This window comes from Eulemur rufifrons, chromosome 1 (genome assembly GCF_041146395.1).
Source record: "Eulemur rufifrons isolate Redbay chromosome 1, OSU_ERuf_1, whole genome shotgun sequence".
NCBI lineage: Eukaryota > Metazoa > Chordata > Mammalia > Primates > Lemuridae > Eulemur > Eulemur rufifrons.
In genome coordinates, this window is record NC_090983.1 from 17,593,105 (window position 1) to 17,612,134 (window position 19,030).

The window sequence follows — 19,030 nt, forward strand, 5'->3', positions numbered from 1 at the left end:
ACACCCACTGAGAAGCCCATGGCACTCTGCCCCACAACTCTCTATGGTACTCCATCGGCTTCAGAGTCGCGGGGGAGGGGCGGGAAAAGCGACACAGGGGAAAAACCATAGAGTCTTGGCAGCCGCTAAGAGGAAGAGAGAGTGGCCTCCATATGCCCGATGTCCTAGAGGCGGCTGGGCCAGAGGTGGTCGCACAAAGGGAGCCCCGGGAGGCCGCTCCAGCCGCTGTCGACCATAGAGATGCGGCTCCCGCCGGCCCTGAGCTGGGAGGTGAGTGAGCTGCTGCGGGGCGAGAGCGGGGAGGGAGTGCGGGTGGAGCGAGCTGGAGGCACAAGTTTCTCGAGCCCTGGAATGAGAGTGGGCCTGGGCCTTGGGAACTCTCGGGAAGAGCTACTGAAGAGAGCACGCTGAGGAGCCGGGCCCCGGTGCCTCCGCAGCGTCACGGCTCTGTGGGGTACCCGCTTCTTCTCAGGACCATAATCATGACGAGGCTCCATTCCAAGCTTTACAGGTTACAAAACGCCTTTCCCGTTCTCTGGCTCTTGTGATTCATCTCCTACCCGACGTTGTGGACGTTGTCATTGCCTCCATTTTACAGATAGGAAAGCTGAGGCCCAGAGAAGCGAGGCGACTGTATCTGTCCAGGTCGACGCGGTGAGTCAGAGCCCAGAGGCAGGTGGGAACCCTTGTACTTAGGCCGGGGCTCGTTGTTTCCCCAGGCCTTCTCTGCCTTAATCTGTCCTTTCTCCCTCATTGCTCCTGCCCCAAAGATAAACACATTTCTTCTCTAGTGCCCACCTGTCTCCTACCTTACTCCGCCTTCTCGCAGGTGAAGGTTCTCAATCTAGACGGCGCCACGTCCTCTTTGGCCTCCCTCCAGAGGCCGTCGGGAAGATTCTCCAGAACAGCGATAATACTCATTAAGTGGAGGCTGTGGTTACCAGAGAATCCCTCTGACTGCTTCCCTGCCATCTTCTCAATCCTTGTGATCAGATGTTTTGAGTCGTGGGATTCTGGAGAATAGAGACCATCAGATTGCAGGATCTAGGCTTCTTTTTCCTTTTGCATCTTCTCACTTGCAACCTGGCCTTTACTCGATCTCTGAGACTCAATTTCATGAAGTGAATACTGTCATTCTTGCTAATTATTAGTAATTCAGCTTAAACTCATCTTAGCCATGGATAAGAGGTATGCAGTGTAATTGCGATTCATTTCTCAGTTATGTTCCCATGTTCAGTTTGAGGCCATAGTCAATTAATGAGTTTGAAATGTCTCCAAATGTGTTACTTTATATGTGAGGAACATTTATATGTTTGGTATCTTGGTACAACATATCTCGCTTTACTCTGATTCAGCTGCATGTCTACAGTTCTTCGCTAGAATCTTATTTGTCTGATTTGCATAGATTGTTGGTGATTTGTGTTTGTTGAAATGATAGTGTCAATAAACTACTCAAAAAGCTGTACCTGTAGAGAGGGAGACTTATAGGTAAACAAGAGTGCAGTGTGACACAGTTGCTGATAGGGCGGTGTACAAAGTGCCATTAGGACCCCAGGAGAGAGAAAGTAAGTTAAGCATGTCAGGAACCCTTCATAGTGGAAGTGACTTTTGTGGAGCTTCTTAAAGGATTGTTAGGAGTTGGTGAGCTAGATGAGAGAGAAAGAGAGGAAGAGGGAGATTGAGAAAGGAAAAAGGCACATCAAGCCAAGAGGGAGACAAACGGCTGTGAGGATGTGGAAGCAAAAGAGAATGTGGTGAGTCTAGAGAATGGCAAATCATCTGGTTCAGAGATCTGTTGAGAGGAGAGATGGAAGATGAGTCTGGAGAGGTCAGCAGGGGTCAGATCATGAAGGAAGGACCTTATACCTATACTGAGGAATAGTGACATTATCAAATATTCAGAGGGAAAGGGACCTCTGAGATCCTTTGGCCTCACCTAATTTTGTTGCAGATAAGAAAACTAAGGCCCAGATTGCTTAATGATTTGACTAAGGGCACTTAGCTAGCAAGAAACATAACCTGCAGTCATTAATATGTTGGCCAAAACTTGTTAGCTCTCTCCTGATATTGACTCTTACAATCTGTATACTTTTTGGTCTGAATATTGTTGTAAAAAGGAAGCTTCTATTTAGGTTAATAAGGCGTGGCATGCTGCCACATGCAGGGCAGTGACTACGTGGGTGGGCACTGGGCTGTGTCCCAACACCAACCTGGAAGAAAGCAAGAGCTCTAACAATATTTTGTTTTTCTTCTGGTTGGCTTCTCAGCATTTAAGAGGCCAGAACACACAAGTCGCTGGTGATGACAGACCCTGTGTTGGACTCACAGCCAACCAACAGCACTGGGGAGATGGATGGACTGTGCCCTGAGCTATTGCTGATCCCTCCGCCTCTCTCTAACCGTGAAATCCTGGGGCCCATTCAGAGCCCCTGCCCTTCTGGGGACCCCACCCCTTTGCCTACTGATCCAGGCTGCCTGCTGGTAGAGGCCACAGCAACTGAAGAGGACCCAGGGAACATGGAGATCATTGTGGAAACAGTAGCTGGAACCTTGTCCCCAGGTGCTCCTGGAGAGACCCCAGGTACAAACACAGTTGCAAGCAGGCCAGTGGGACAAACCGCCCTGAGGTTCTGTCTGTGCTATTTTTGGTTCTTTTGTATAAATATGATGAGAACACAAGGTAGTATCCTATTTTTATACTTGGAGATGTTGTAATTTGGTTTGCAGTTGGTGCATGTTGACTGAAGGCTGGTGAAGTGGTGCACAACCTTGTACCAAGCTTTTGGCAGAGCCTGTCCCTGTGAGGGCTTCATGTCTGCTAGGCGCTAATCCAGAAAGGGAGACCTTTCTGACCCCTCTGCCCAATCCTGGCTTGTCCTTACTCTTAGGTCCTTGGGGATTCTTTCCTCCATATTAACCCTTCCACCAAGGAACTGCGACCAGGGATTAGGGAAAAGGCCTAACATGTCTCTACCACCCTGGGCTTGGCAGGGCTTTCCAGAGATAATCTGGTGTTTCCCTGCCCTAGTTTCTCACGTATAACATATTTTATTCATCCAAGGCATGCTGTTAAGAGTAGCAGTTGAGGCTGGGTGCAATGGCATGCGCCTGTAGTCCCAACTATTGTGGAGGCTGAGATGGGAAGATCTCTTGAACCTAGGAGTTTGAGGCTGTAGTATGCTATGTTCACGCCTGTAAATAGCCACTGCACCCCAGCCTGGGCAACATAGTGAGACCCCGTCTCTTAAAAAAAAAAAAAAAAAAAGTAGGAGTTGAGCATTTGTATTTATCCTAGGAGGAAGACTCTCCCTTTGTTCATCCCATATTTATAACCTCTTATTTTTAGGAAACTTGTCTGTTTTTTAACTACCATCCTCCAGCTATAGTTGTCAGTACTTCCCTTGGCAGTGTAGTATAGTGATAAAGAATACCGGGAAAGATTAGCTAATTTGACTATGTAGTATTTCTAAATTTGTGTGTGGTAAAAGGAATTTTTTTTTTAAAAAAGAGCCTGGGAAAAACACTTGTAATATATAAGAAAGAGTTAATAAGATGAAAAAGAAACAGCTTTACTTAAATGGGAAAAAGAAAGCTACATGCCTTTCACTAAAGAAGAAATAAAAATAGTTAATGACCATATGGAAGGATGCTTAATCTCACTAACAAATTTCAGTTAAAAATAACTATGAGGTGCTATTTTTGTTTCTCAACTTTGGCAAAATTAAACATTTTTTTATAATGCCTAGTTTTGGTGAGGCCATAGGAAAACATTGTCTTAACAACTTATGGGAAATTAATATAATCTACATTTAGCTATGTAATGAATTTTACAGTATGTACACTCTGACCCAGTAATTCCACTCTAGGAAACGGTCCTATAGAAAGACTCACACACATACACAAAGATACAGAGATAAGGATGTGTAGGGCAGCTTTATTTGTAATGGTTGGAAACAGCCCAAATGTCTATCAGTAAGGGCAGAATTTTTTTTTTTTTCTTGACAGCCTACCATTAAAACAGCAGAATTTCATTTTGATTTATCCATGCTCTGAACTACCATGATCTGGGGAAAAAAAAAAAAAATGAAGTAGATTTAAATGTACTCATAAATAAAAATATCTTTAATATATAGCAAGTGAGAAAAAAAAAGGCCCGAAAGGATACACACCAAGCTATATGTGTGAGAGTGGGAATGGTTATTCTTTCTTTGTATACTTCTGTATTATTTGAATTGTTGCATCAAACTTTTAAACAAAAAAATGATAAAAAGGACCAGCAGAATAAATGTAGGACAAACGTGGGCTTGAGTCATGGCTCTACCACTAATAAGCAGGGTGGCCTTAACTGCATAGAATCCTAGGTCCCTCTTAAAAGGCCGTTGGAGGACCAAATGAGAGCATTTCTTAAGCTTTTCTTTATCAAGTTCCTGCCCATTGCTTTAAAAATTGCAGCAATTATTATGGAGATGATTTGGCTGCTCTCAAAAAGGATGTTCTCCATTTTATGAATTCCTCTACAGAATTTGAAGGTAACACTTTGTCAGTTATATTGCAGATATTATTCCTAGTTTGTCATTTTCTTATTTTGGAAGCTTCTAAATTTTATTTGGGCAAAACATGTTGCCTTTTCTTAATGCTTTCTGGATTTGATTAATGTTTATTTATTCATTTAAAAAATACTTACTAAACACCTGTCTGTGCCAAGTGTTGTGTTTGCTGGATACTAGAAATCCAAGCACATGGGCCAGATAGACTATCCCTGACCTTATGGGGCTTACGGTGCAGGTGTAGAACCAGACCTTAAAAGTCCATCTGTACTCCATGAATATTAAAAGATTCACCTACATTTTCTGCTAGTAACTAACTCCTATGAGTCTTGTTCCATCTGATTCTATGCCTTTCTCTGTCGGTCCTCTGCCTGCAGGTGTCCTGGTAAAGGTGGTGGAGGTGTACTTCTGTGAGCGCTGTGAACAGAGCTTCGCAGAGCCCACTCTGCTGGCCCTGCACCAGTGCAGTGAGACCCATATACAACCAGTGCAGGGCCTCTCTAGCCCCTCGTGCTCTGTAGAGCTGCCCCCCAGCAACCTTAACCTCCCTGGCTCTCTGCAGGCCCAGAGCCCGCCAGATAGCCCCCTGCTATGCCCTGTGTGTAGACAGGAGTTTGCCCAACCCCAGGCCCTGAAGAGCCACTTCAAGATTCACCGGGGCACTCCCGACACCTTCTCCTGCCCAGAATCTGGCTGTGTGTTCTCTGCTGAAGATCGCAAGGGTCTGCAGCACCACCTGAGGCAGACCCACAGAGCAGTTCCTGTGCCCTGTTCTTTCCGCGGCTGCCCTTTGCTTTTCGGGAGCCAGCAGGGCATGGAGCTGCACCGGCAGGCCCATTACCCTTTCCACTGCAGCCATTGCAGCTTCATGGGCTCCAACGTCAAACTCTTCCGGCAGCATCAGTGGAGCCATGGGGCTGGGACACAGGAAGAACATTCTGCCCTTCAGGGCCTTTCATCTCAGGAGCTGCTGCCAGGTATGAGGCCAGGGGCCCAGCAGTCCCCCTCTTGGAATTCAGCCACAGTTGATCTTATGGCACAGGCAATTGTTTCCAGTGCCATAGGTGTGCATGAGTTCAAGGGAATCCAGATAATGGGTCAGGAGATGACATGGGAAGGCATCTAGAAACCTTGAACCAGTCAGAATATATGGGCAAAAGAGGAAGTCTTTGTCCGTAACAATGAGTGAAATTTAGCTTAGGCTACATACAGCCTGCAGTTAATCAATATTAACAAATCCATTTCAGAACTTGCTGAAAAATGGGCAAAAGCAAAAATGCCCATCATTGGTTATAGCCACTGGTAGAATGCCCATAGATTCCCTTTTAGAGCAGCTGGGATTAAGAAATTGGGCAGGAGAAGTTGGAATTATTTTAAAAAGGAAACTTCAAGGGAGATGTTGTTTTACTGATTCTTACTCCTCTTGGTCTCAAAAAAAAAAGTTCATGGGGATGAATAGAGGAGCATATGGAAACAGCGAAAACAGGCCAGGAGAAACCAGGATTCTGATGAGAGAACTTGGCTTGCTAATACTCACTCATGCTTTAGTGCCTAAAGAGAAGACCTTTTTCCTGGAAACTAGTCATATGTCTTTGCTTTACTCAGGTAGCTGCCTCTGTTGGAGGATAGAAGGGATGGATTTGGGGGCGGGAAGGGGGGCACTAGAATACTTTAGAAATCAGGGTGTGTTCACACTCAGCCACCAGCCATTATCCCTGGGTACCTGATCCTTGGAATTATAGTCTACCCATTCTCTACTCTCAGTTCCCTGACCCCACCCTCATGACCTCAAAGCTCTTAGAATTAAGGGTTCTGAAATGAGTGCTGAGGTTTGATTTACTTTAGACTGGAGTATTGCTGATAGATTACCTTCTCATCTTCCTGTCCCTGCCTTGAGTGAGAATAAATTTATTTCTTTAAAACTCAAGATTCTCTCATGCTAAAAGTGGAGGAGGGTGATTCTTTCAGCCAGTAAATGGAGAAGGACAAGCATTCATTGCTGTCATTGGCTCCTGTAGACTTTATCAAGTTTCATATGTCTCCAGCTCCCAAACTGCCTCCAGGAGAGGGAGAACCTTCAGAGGAAGCAGGTACAGCCTTGCCTGGGCAGGAGTCAGCTGAAGAGGAGGACGTAGAGGAAGAAGAGAAGAGTGAGACCCAGAAGGACTCCCAGAAGGCCCTGGACAAAGGCCAAGGGGCTCAGCATTTGGAAGGTAACGTCGTCAGGCTTGAAGCTGTTGGTGGTGAGGAGTGGATTGTGGAGAGCCTGGCATTGAGGCTCTTGGATTTGTTTTCTGAACTTTGGTTCAGATCCTTCCATTGTTCCCATTTTACCTTGACTCAGAAGTCAGGATCTAGTGGGAAAATGATAAATGGGTAAGTGGTAAAGACGCTAGTAACACAGGGTGGGGATAACTAGAGTTTGCTTTTCTGGGCTGATTTTCCACAGACAGAAAACTCTTTTGCAGAGGGTGATGTTCATAGTGTAAAGATGTCAGAAGTTATTGATGATTAGGAGTCTGTTTTGTCTGGCATTGAACCCCCTAAGATTTTTCTCTGAATCCTTGCTTCCTGTTTTTCAACTCAGTAAAACATTTAAAACACATCCCACAGGGGGCAAATTTATTGTCAGCTGAATTAGAAAGATCTGATTGTATTATTACCAACTCTTTACTTTTTATTTTATTTATTTATTTATTTTTAAATTTTATTTTATTTTATTTTTAGAGACAAGGTCTTACTCTTTCACCCCAGCTGGAGTGCAGTGGCATGATCATAACTCACTGCAGCCTCAAACTCCTGATTCTCCTGCCTCAGCCTCCCGAGTAGCTAGGACTACAGGTGCGCATCACTGTGCCCAGCTATTACCAACTCTTTATTATCTAGCACCATTGAGCCAGTGTTTGGAAATAAGAATACTTTACTTCTTTCCTTCTGCTCACTCTTTTTGGGGCAACTTTACTTTTAACCTTTTAACCTTCAGCCTTGCTGATTCTTCCTCCTGCTCCAGTAGAACAAGGGCAGGAAGAATAATAATGCTACATCCTGATTGTTCTTTTGAGCAGCTGTAAACAAAGGCTCAAGAATAGCTGGTGGCCAGGTGAAGCACTTCAAACAGGCAAGGTCTGAGAAGTTCTTATAATGTTGCTTCTGTTAATACTTTAATTTCTCATCTTTTCTTTGAGACTACAATGTTTGAGACCCTATTACTTACTTTCCTGGAGAGAAAGGCTGCACTGTTTGTATCCAGGCAAATTGTGGTTCTTCCATTATCTGGCTAGCCCTGACCTGTTGAAGAATCTCACTCTCAACCCTCTGTATTCCTTCTCCCAGGGGATGTGGCTTCTGGTACTGAGTCCCTCTTCAAGACCCACATGTGTCCAGAGTGCAAACGCTGCTTTAAGAAGCGGACCCATCTGGTGGAGCACCTGCATCTCCACTTCCCAGACCCCAGCCTCCAGTGCCCCAACTGCCAGAAGTTCTTTACCAGTAAGAGCAAACTCAAGACCCATCTGCTGCGGGAGCTGGGTGAGAAGGCCCACCACTGCCCACTGTGCCACTACCGTGCAGTGGAAAGGAACGCACTCAACCGCCACATGGCCAGCATGCATGAGGATATTTCCAACTTCTACTCAGACACCTATGCCTGTCCTGTCTGCCGTGAGGAATTCCGCCTCAGCCAGGCCCTCAAGGAACACCTCAAGAGCCACACAGCAGCAGCTGCAGCAGAACCATTACCCCTTCGCTGCTTTGAGGAGGGCTGCAGCTATGCAGCACCCGACCGCAAGGCCTTTATAAAGCACCTGAAGGAGACCCACGGAATGCGGGCTGTGGAGTGCCGCCATCACTCATGTCCCATGCTGTTTGCCACAGCTGAAGCCATGGAGGCCCACCACAAGAGCCACTATGCCTTCCACTGTCCCCACTGTGACTTCGCCTGCTCCAATAAGCATCTGTTCCGTAAACACAAGAAGCAGGGCCACCCTGGCAGTGAAGAGCTGCGCTGCACCTTCTGCCCCTTTGCCACCTTCAACCCAGTGGCCTATCAGGACCATGTAGGCAAGATGCATGCTCATGAAAAGATCCACCAGTGCCCTGAGTGCAACTTTGCCACTGCCCACAAGAGGGTGCTCATCCGACACATGCTGCTTCATACGGGTGAGATGGCTTCCATCTTTACAATAATGTAGTAGTAATGATGGTGATGATAATGGCTAATATGACCTTTAACTGTATTCTGGACACCACAGGAAGGGCCTTGCATACATTGTCACATTTGACCAAGAATTCCTAGAGAGAGATTCCAAGTTTACAAATGATCCTTGAAGGCTGGGCACAGTGGCTCACACCTGTCATCCTAGCACTCTAGGGAGGCCAAGGTGGGAGGATCGCTTGAGGTCAGGAGTTCGAGACCAGCCTGAGCAAGAGCAAGACCCCGTCTATACTAAAAAATAGAAATAAATTATCTGGACAACTAAAAATATATAGAAAACATTAGCTGGGCATGGTGGCGCATGCCTGTAATCCCAGCTACTCTGGAGGCTGAGGCAGAAGGATTGCTTAAGCCCAGGAGTTTGAGGTTACTGTGAGCTAGGCTGATGCTACAGCACTCTAGCCTGGGCAACAGAGCGAGACTCTGTCTCCAAAAAAAAAAAAATCCTTGAGTGTGTCATTCAGCCATTCAGCTAATAAAGTAGTTGAGCTGGCATTTGAATCCAGGCAGTTTGATTCCAGAGCCTGTGCTCTACCTACTATGCTGTTGTGTCTTGCCCTTAATCCCCTGTCAGGCTTGGGTGGGTCAACACTAAGTCTATCAGAGTGAAGAAACCTAGACCAGGACAAATACCTTCATTTGCAATTCAAGTTTTGGGATGTGCTGTGAGAGAAAGGGCAAAGGGACTGAGCCATCCATACACATCATGGCCTTCCATAGCTTGGACATTCATGACACTGGAACAAGATCATCTCCAGTGACCCAGAAGTTGCAGATGTTTCAACTCCAGCTCGTAATTGTTTACCAGCATTACTGATGCTTTAGGTGACAGCCAAATCAAGCTTCCTGCTATAGCATCATTCCATTTATGATCTCTCTATAAACATCAGTGGATTATTAGGACATTAAAAAAATTTCATCAAAGACTCTGGTTTGGGAGAACAATTTTTAGGCAGCTTGGGGCAAACCCATTATTTTTCCCATTAAACAGTTCATTTTTATATAATACATGCTTTAGTCACAAAATCTCATGTTTCTGAGGCCTTTCCTAAAGCCTTATATCTGTATAGTGCTTTATAGTTTACAGAGTTTTTTCATATATGTTATCTCGTATAAGGTGTAATAATATTGTAAGCAAGGCAGGTAAAGATGAAAAAAAGGACAAACTCTGAGAAGTTAAATTTAGACCTACTTTAAAATCACACAGCTGGTGTTAGAACCAGAACCAAATACCATGTTGCTTGCCTTTCTTTCACCACAGGGAAGGAGGCTGGGTGAGTGGGCAGGAAACCAGGGAGGGGTCCTGAAGGAACATAGCCCCCAGCCTCTCACAGCCAGATCTTGACTATCTACATGGATAGCTCAGTTTTGAGTTCTCACTGGGCACCACTGAGAACTTTGGGACACATCGTTTAATCTTCATAGCAGTCATGTGAGGTTAATATTTTTGTTGCCCTCTTTTTGGAGACAAGGAAACTGAGACTGTTCAAAGCCACATGAGTAGTGAGTTGGGATTTAAATCACTGCTTAATAGCTCTGTGATTTCTCTGTGCCTCAGTGTCCTCATCAGTAAAATGGGGGTGATAACAGCATCTGCCCCATAGGGATTCAGTGAGAGGAGATATTTTTAGAAAGTGCCTGGCACATAGCGAGCACTTTGTAAATGTTGGCTGTTTATATTTTTATTACTGTGTTGGACTTCAGAGTCAGAGTTCTTAATTACTATGTTGCATAGTCTAATTTCTTTTTCCTTCTGTTCCAGAACATGAAAGGAATAGGGCTAAGTGGAGCAGTTGGCTATTAGTTAGTGCCAACAAGCTATAAGACAAACCAGGGGGATTTTAAAGCTAGTTTTGAAAAGCTCAGTCTTTACTTTTTCCCCATCTTCATTGCTGTAGGATTTGGGGAGTAGTTGTCTGAGAGGGTTGTGAAGCAGCCTTGATTATTGTGAAGTCTTCAACGTCTCAGGCAGTACATGAAGCTTTTGCTCCTTCCTGGCATCAGGGTAAGCTTGCTGGAAGAAATGGTCTGTCCACTCAGTTGATCTGTGTCTGACCTGTGTTGTCTCCTCTCTCATCCTCACCCCCCATATAAGGTGAGAAACCTCACAAATGTGAGCTATGTGACTTCACGTGCCGAGATGTGAGCTACCTATCCAAGCACATGCTGACCCACTCCAACACCAAAGATTACATGTGCACTGAATGTGGCTATGTCACCAAATGGAAACACTACCTCCGTGTGCACATGCGAAAACATGCAGGGGACCTCAGGTATGAGCACACATGTGCCTCCATCCCTATCCCAAGGACCTTATGCCAAGTTAGCCTCCTCTTGGATTCATCTTCTGGCCCCATTGCTTTTTCCAGTCCCTGGAATGGAAGTGTCTCCTGACACCTTTCTCTGCTCCCACCATCTCAGCTATTGCCTAAGTCCTCAGAGTTTGGCCCTGGGAAATTGGATAGATTTTACACTTATGGCACCAATCTTGGCCACTTCCAAATCCAGGCAGGTTCTCTGACCTCTGGGCACAGCTGGCTAGAAGAGTTCTTTGTAGCTTTCATGCCTCAGTGGGAGATTGGGAATGAGGCACAGAAACCTGCCCTGTGGAGCTGTAGCCATGTCATCTCCTTAAAGTCGAGGGTGTGTTGTGCTGATACATAATAACTTTCTTCTAGGAAGCAGTATAGAGTAAGGCTTAGAACACAGGTCCTGGCTGTCTCTGCCCCTCACTTCCTTTGTAACTAACCTCAAGCAAGTTATTAATGTCTGTTACTTAGTTTCCTCACTTGTAATCCTCACTTGTAAACTAGATACCTGTTTCATGGGGCAGCAGTCCCCAACCTTTTTGGCACCAGGGACCAGTTTGGAAGACAATTTTTTTTTATTTCAGCATATTGTGGGGGTACAAAAGTTTAGGTTATGTATATTGCCCTTGCCCCCCGCCTCCCCACCCCGGAAGACAATTTTTTTTATGGATGAGGGGTAGGGGATGGTTTCAGGTTGATTCAAGTACAGTCAAACCTCTCTGCTAATGATAATCTGTACTTGCAGCTGCTCCCCAGCGCTAGTATCACTGCCTCAGCTCCACCTCAGATCATCAGGCATTAGATTCTCCTAGGGAGTGCACAACCTAGATCCCTCACGTGCGCAGTTTACAGTAGGCTTCCCGCTCCTAGGAGAATCTAATGCCACTGCCGCTGATCTGACGGGAGGCAGAGTTTGTGTGGTGATACGAGTGATGGGAAGTGGCTGTAAATACAGATGAACCTTTGCCCACTGCTCACGTCCCGCTGTGTGGCCCGGTTCCTAATAGTCCATGGACCAGCGACTGGGGACCACAGTCATAGGGTAGTGGTAAGGAGGGTTAAATCAGATGGTGCGTGTATAATACTGAGTGTAGAGCCTGGCCCATAGTAAGTATTTAGTGACTCTTGAGTTGTTATGATGTTTTATTATTGTGATTGCCTCCCCGTTTTGCTCCTTGCCAGATACCAGTGCAACCAGTGCTCCTATCGCTGCCACCGGGCGGATCAGCTGAGCAGCCACAAGCTGCGGCACCAGGGCAAGTCTCTGATGTGTGAGGTGTGTGCCTTCGCCTGCAAGCGAAAGTATGAGCTGCAGAAGCACATGGCTTCCCAGCACCACCCTGGCACAGCAACCCCACTTTACCCCTGCCACTACTGCAGCTATCAGAGCCGCCACAAGCAGGCCCTGTTGAGCCATGAGAACTGCAAGCATACCCGCCTCCGTGAGTTCCATTGTGCCCTCTGTGACTACCGCACCTTCAGCAATACCACCCTCTTGTTCCATAAGCGCAAGGCCCATGGCTATGTGCCTGGGGACCAGGTCTGGCAGCTCCGCTATGCCAACCAGGAGCCAGAGGGGGTCAGGCAGTGCCCCACACCCCCACCGGACTCAGAGCCCTCAAGCCAGCTGTCTGCCCAGCCTGAGGGGCCAGGCCATGATCCTGGGACTATAATAGACTCCAGCTTGGACCAGTCCCTGCCAGAGACAACTGAGGAGGTCAGCACTGAGAAACAGGATGGCAGTGAGGCTCCCCATGGGGATGACCTGGTTGGCAACCCCAGCCCAGCGGAGGTAGAGGAGGGCAGCTGCACTCTACATCTAGAGGCCCTGGGAGTAGAGCTGGAACCTGTGGCTGAGCCACCTCTTGAGGAAATCACTGAAACAGCCCCTGTAGAATTCAGGCCCCTGGATTCCTCAGAGCCCCTGGGACTGGAAGGACCAGAGCTGTCCAGCTTTGAAAGTGTTGGGACTTCAGGCTTGGGTGCTGAAGAAAATCCCATTCTGGAGAAGCCAATCTCTGAGCCCCCTAGAAATCCTCCGACCTCAGAGGAGGCCTCTAATAGCTGGGTGGGAACGTTCAAGGCAACTCCACCTGCTGAGACAGCACCCTTGCCCCCATTCCCTGAGTCAGAGTCATTACTCAAGGCCCTAAGGAGGCAGGACAAAGAACAAGCAGAGGCATTGGTGCTGGAGGGGAGGGTGCAGATGGTAGTGATCCAGGGAGAGGGGCGAGCTTTCCGTTGCCCACACTGCCCCTTTATCACTCGCCGGGAGAAGGCTCTGAATCTGCACTCCAGGACTGGGTGTCAGGGCCGCCGAGAGCCCCTGCTGTGTCCCGAGTGTGGGGCTCGCTTCAAGCAACAACGTGGCCTCAGCACTCATCTGCTAAAGAAGTGCCCTGTTCTGCTCAGAAAGAGCAAGGGCTTGCCCAGGCCAGATTCTCCCATCCCACTGCGTCCTCTGCTCCCAGGTGCCCAGGCCTCAGAGGACACAGAAAGCAGAAAGCCCCCCCCTACACCACTAGAAGTAGAGCTACTGCTTCCAAAAGATGCCCCTTTGGAGCTTCCCAGGGAGCCAGAAGAAATAGAGGAGCCTCTTGTCACACTCTCTAGCTCCCCAGTCCCTCCTACAGGAAACCCCTCACCCACAGAGACCCCTGAAAAGTACCACTTTGAGCAGGGCAAGTTTCACTGCAACTCATGCACGTTCCTTTGTTCTCGGCTCTCCTCTATTACCTCCCACGTAGCTGAAGGCTGCCGGCGGGGGCATGGTGGGGGAGGAAAGCGAGGGGCCTCCCAGACCCAACCTGTTGTGTCCTCCTTGAGCAATAGAGACTCCGCTCCCCTGAGCAATGGGAGTACAGAGTCCAGCCCTAGTGATGGGGACACAGTTGTAGTTCAAAAGCAGAAGGGAGCTCGCTTCTCCTGCCCGACATGTCCCTTTAGCTGCCAGCAGGAACGGGCTCTGAGGACTCACCAGACCCGGGGCTGCCCCCTTGAGGATTCTGGAGAACTGCACTGTGGCCTCTGCCCATTCACTGCTCCTGCTGCTGCTGCCCTGAGACTCCACCAGAAGCGGAAGCACCCCACTGCAGCCTCAGCCCGCGGCCCCCGGCCCCCTCTGCAGTGTGGGGACTGTGGCTTCACCTGTAAACAGAGCCGTTGTATGCAGCAGCACCGGCGGCTCAAGCACGAGGGGGTGAAGCCACATCAGTGTCCTTTCTGTGACTTTTCCACTACCAGACGGTACCGGTTAGAAGCTCACCAATCCCGACACACAGGTGTTGGCCGCATCCCCTGCAGCTCTTGCCCCCAGACATTTGGTACCAACTCAAAACTGCGCTTGCACCGGCTAAGGGTACATGACAAAACACCCACTCACTTCTGTCCACTTTGTGACTATAGTGGCTATCTTCGCCATGACATCACTCGCCACGTCAACAGCTGCCACCAAGGCACCCCAGCCTTTGCCTGCTCCCAGTGTGAGGCCCAGTTCAGCTCAGAGACAGCACTTAAGCAGCATGCTCTGCGCCGACACCCCGAGCCTGCACACCCTGCCCCTGGCTCTCCTGCAGAGGCCACAGAGGGACCCCTGCACTGCTCCCGCTGTGGGTTGCTATGCCCCAGCCCTGCTAGCCTGCGAGGACACACCCGTAAACAGCACCCACGGCTCGAGTGTGGGGCCTGTCAGGAGACCTTCCCTAGCCGACCGGCACTGGATGAGCACCGGAGGCAGCAACATTTCAGCCACCGCTGCCAGCTCTGTGACTTTGCTGCCCGGGAGCGGGTGGGCCTAGTGAAGCACTACCTGGAACAGCATGAGGAGACTTCAGCAGTGGCAGCGGCCTCAGATGGGGATGGCGATGCTAGCCAGCCCCCTCTGCGCTGCCCCTTTTGTGACTTTGCCTGCCGCCATCAGCTAGTGCTAGATCACCACGTGAAAGGGCATGGGGGTACCCGTCTCTACAAGTGTACGGACTGTGCCTACAGCACCAAGAACCGGCAGAAGATCACCTGGCACAGCCGTATCCACACTGGGGAAAAGCCTTACCACTGTCACCTCTGTCCCTATGCCTGTGCTGACCCCTCTCGCCTCAAGGTAAGGTCAGAGGACGTGGAACAGGGAGTAGAAGGAGTGACCTTTCCAAATATTAGCTCTGTGTCTTTGGGCAAGTTCTTCAACGTCTCCAAGCCTCAGATTACTCATCTGTAAAAAGGGGATAATACTTCCCAATGCATAGGATCGTTGTAAAGATAAAATTCCATAATACATGCTTGCTATGTCATAAAGGCATGTAATAGGTTGGGGATAATCTGGATGATAATAACAGTTAACATTTATTGAGTACTTACTATATGCCCAGCACTATAATTCTAATCCTTTCATAAATGACATATGGCTACTTTTACTATTCCCCATTTTACAGATTGGTAGACTGAGAATTAGGGGTTAGATCACCCAGAGACACAGCTAGTAAGTGACAGAGCTGAGATAGGGAAGATCTAGGGAGAAGCCAAATGAGTTAGGCTGGTATCAAAACTGACCAGACTGGGGGATGTGGCTGGTAAGCAGAGTATGTATAGGATGGGAGCAGAGAATAGTCATCTGCCAACAGGTTCCATCTCCTCATCCCTATTTCCACATCCATTGAATATCAAGGGGTGCACGTTTTCTGCTTTTTGCTTTTCCCTTTTCCAGTACCACATGCGGATCCACAAGGAGGAACGGAAGTACCTGTGCCCTGAGTGTGGCTACAAGTGCAAATGGGTTAACCAGCTCAAGTACCACATGACCAAACACACGGGTGAGTCTGCATGGTTTTGACAGGGCTTGAGGGTTCCCCATTCCCTGGCAAACCTAACCTCACTGAGGTGGTGTTTATCTTGCTCAGATTCAGGGCTGACATTGATTTTCACCTAAGGAGTAGGCTGGGGGACTATGTACCAGAATGGCTCCCCAGCCTACTGAAGACCTATCAGAATCAGAAGAGGGATAAACCTGAGAGCCTGGGCATATGTATAATACTTTGCAAAAGCTTCCCAGCTGATTGTGGTACAAGGTCACATATCCCCTGCTGGAAACCGCCTACTCAAACTTGAGTGACTAAGGGCAGGTATACCTGGTTCCTACACAGATGTGATGGAACTACCATAAGTAAGAAGGAGAAAGTGGAGGATTCTCCTGTTCCAAATTGTCCTTTTCTGCTGGGTATGGAATCTACAGACTATGGGTTCTCCAAAAAGCACACAATTGTGTGCCCGTGATTATTATATACTGTCCCCCATATGTGTAAGAATTGATCAAATGCATTTCCAGACCCTTTGCTTCTATGAAAACGGCTTCTTTCACTTCTACCTCTTCCCTCTTAAGCATTTCTTTTACTTTTTGAGTTGAACAAGCAGTTATGGGCCGGGCGCGGTGGCTCACGCCTGTAATCCTAGCACTCTAGGAGGCCAAGATGGGCGGATCGTTTGAGCTCAGGAGTTCGAGACCAGCCTGAGCAAGAGCGAGACCCCATCTCTACTAAAAATAGAAAGAAATGATATGGACAGCTAAAAATATATATAAAAAAAAAAAAATTAGCCGGGCATGGTGGCGCATGCCTGTAGTCCCAGCTACTCGGGAGGCTGAGACAGGAGGATCGCTTGAGCTCAGGAGTTTGAGGTTGCTGTGAGCTAGGCTGACGCCACGGCACTCACTCTAGCCTGGGCAACAGAGTGAGACTCTGTCTCAAAAAAAAAAAAAAAAAAAAAAAAACAAAAAAAACAAGCAGTTATGGCTCCTCCTCCCCCCACCCATATTCACCCCTTCCTTTCCCTTCTCTCCCCCTCTGAATATTAAACAACAATAACAAAAAAAATAACAAGCAGTTATGTTGAAGTGGATTCTCAAATGCCATGAGTATCCTGTGACCGAAGGGGGCTGAAATTTCCCATTGGAAACCCCACCATATCTGAGTATTCATTACTAGATGGCTAGTTGGTTAGAGGTCCAATTAGTCATCAGCATCCACTGGGCACCACATATACAAGAGGTTATGCTGCAAGAAGGGCGTGGAAATGTCAGACAGGATTCGAGCATTACAAAGGTAGCGTCATTAGTCAGCTTGCTGCTTGTGTTCTTTATACCCCAGAATCACAGTGACTCTTATGGCCCACTGAACCGTGTTCTGCCTCCTTTCAGTGATGATTTTTCCCTGTCCCATAGGGTTGAAGCCATATCAGTGTCCTGAGTGTGAGTACTGCACCAACCGGGCCGACGCACTGCGTGTGCACCAAGAAACACGGCACAGGGAAGCACGGGCCTTCATGTGTGAGCAGTGTGGCAAGGCCTTCAAGACACGCTTCCTGCTGCGTACCCATCTTCGCAAGCACAGTGAGGCCAAACCATATGTGTGCAACGTGTGCCACCGTGCTTTCCGCTGGGCTGCGGGCCTGCGCCATCACGCCCTCACCCACACCGACCGCCACCCCTTCTTTTGCCGCCTTTGCAGCTACAAGGCCAAGCAGAAATTCCAGGTGGTCAAGCATGTGCGCAGGCACCACCCAGACCAAGCTGACCCAAATCAGGGTGTGGGCAAAGACCCCACCACCCCTACAGTGCACCTGCATGATGTGCAGCTGGAGGATCCTAGCCCTCCTGTTCCTGCTGCTCTACCCACTGGACCTGAGGGCTGAGAGCCTACCTCACCTCCCAGACAGCAAGAGGATGTGGTCCGAGATGTGTAAACTGGGACCAGAGCTGACCTGAGGAGCTCAGGGCCTACGAAAGGACTGGCTTTGGGGTATCAGGGTGACTGGAACCCTCCTGGAACTGTAGCTAAAGTACTTTGAAATTAACAGCTATATAAGAGAGAGACATGGATCACAACATTGATTTCTTGTTGAGGCATACTGTGTTTAAACCTGTGAGTTCCCAGTTTCTTCACCATTGCTCTATCGTAGTCCCTGGCTATAAGAACTTGGTTTTACCCACTCTATCTTCTCTTCCCTTCTTATTGTGTCAAGTACTATTTTCTTTTAGCATCTTCAAAACAGCTGTATCTAACTGCATGTGCTATTGTGCCTAATGCTCTATAAAGCATGTTAAACAGAGAATGATTACTAGCTTATAGAATCATCCAAATCCCTGTCTTAACATTTCCAATGTGTCATCTTGATCTGGTCTGTCCCCTCTCAGACCTCTGCCTCCTCTTTGTCTCCATCCATCTTTACTCAGTGATTGATTCTAAAACAGGCCGTGTCTTTCTGTCCTAGAGCCCATCATGGTCCTTGCCTTCCTCCCTACTCCAAGCCCCTTTGTCTACCTACAGAGGAAGGATTGTCACCCACTAAGCCTCCTTTTGGAGGCAACCTTTTTTTTTTTTTTTTTTTTTTTTTTTTTTGAGACAGAGTGTCGCTTTGTTGCCCGGGCTAGAGTGAGTGCCGTGGCATCAGCCTAGCTCACAGCAACCTCAAACTCCTGGGCTTAAGCGATCCTACTGCCTCAGCCTCCCGAGTAGCTGGGACTACAGGCATGCGCCACCATGCCCGGCTAATTTTTTCTATATATATTTTAGTTGTCCATATAATCTCTTTCTATTTTTAGTAGAGATGGGGTCTCGCTCTTGCTCAGGCTGGTCTCGAACTCCTGACCTTGGAACTCCTGACCTTGAGTGATCCACCCGCCTCGGCCTCCCAGAGTGCTAGGATTACAGGCCTGAGCCACCGCGCCCGACCTGGAGGCAACTTTAATTCAACATAAATCCTCACACTGGCTCAGTAGCTGTGCTAAGGTGTTAAAACACAAGGATACTGTGAAAGGCAAATGGTTATGGAGGTAAATCTCCAATTCAAAATTATATAAGTACCTCACAGTATAATTCTATAGTGCTTCACTGTATGGTTGATCATCTAAACTGGGACACACTGGGAAAATTAAAGGGGGTACTATTAATAATTATTCTGGGACAATGGACATA

General features: G+C 47.9%; 1 protein-coding gene across 3 annotated transcripts; it reads left to right on the forward strand.

Moving 5' to 3' along the window:
• The first annotated feature begins 194 nt into the window (after positions 1–194).
• On the forward strand, positions 195–18,389 carry ZNF142 (zinc finger protein 142). Of its 3 annotated transcripts, XM_069478745.1 has the most exons (11): positions 253–270; positions 599–654; positions 2,268–2,581; positions 4,925–5,524; positions 6,593–6,760; positions 7,275–7,388; positions 7,881–8,705; positions 10,856–11,033; positions 12,252–15,168; positions 15,769–15,874; positions 17,278–18,389. In XM_069478745.1, exons 3-11 carry the CDS (start codon positions 2,302–2,304, stop codon positions 17,745–17,747), a joined length of 5,658 nt encoding a protein of 1,885 aa, XP_069334846.1. In that variant the 5' UTR covers positions 253–270; positions 599–654; positions 2,268–2,301; the 3' UTR covers positions 17,748–18,389. The 3 variants fall into 3 exon arrangements, with proteins under 3 accessions (XP_069334932.1, XP_069335012.1, XP_069334846.1); XM_069478831.1 differs by lacking the exon at positions 7,275–7,388 and having other exon boundaries at positions 195–654; XM_069478911.1 differs by lacking the exons at positions 4,925–5,524; positions 7,275–7,388 and having other exon boundaries at positions 195–654.
• Positions 18,390–19,030: the final 641 nt, after the last annotated feature.

Bases quoted from the DNA above. Each gene is read 5' to 3' on its own strand.
- ZNF142 (XM_069478745.1), top strand. From the start codon at position 2,302: ATGACAGACCCTGTGTTGGACTCACAGCCAACCAACAGCACTGGGGAG. The intron at 2,582-4,924 runs GTACAAACACAG...CTCTGCCTGCAG, and splicing joins TGCTCCTGGAGAGACCCCAG to GTGTCCTGGTAAAGGTGGTG. The intron at 7,389-7,880 runs GTGCGCATCACT...TCCTTCTCCCAG, and splicing joins CCGAGTAGCTAGGACTACAG to GGGATGTGGCTTCTGGTACT.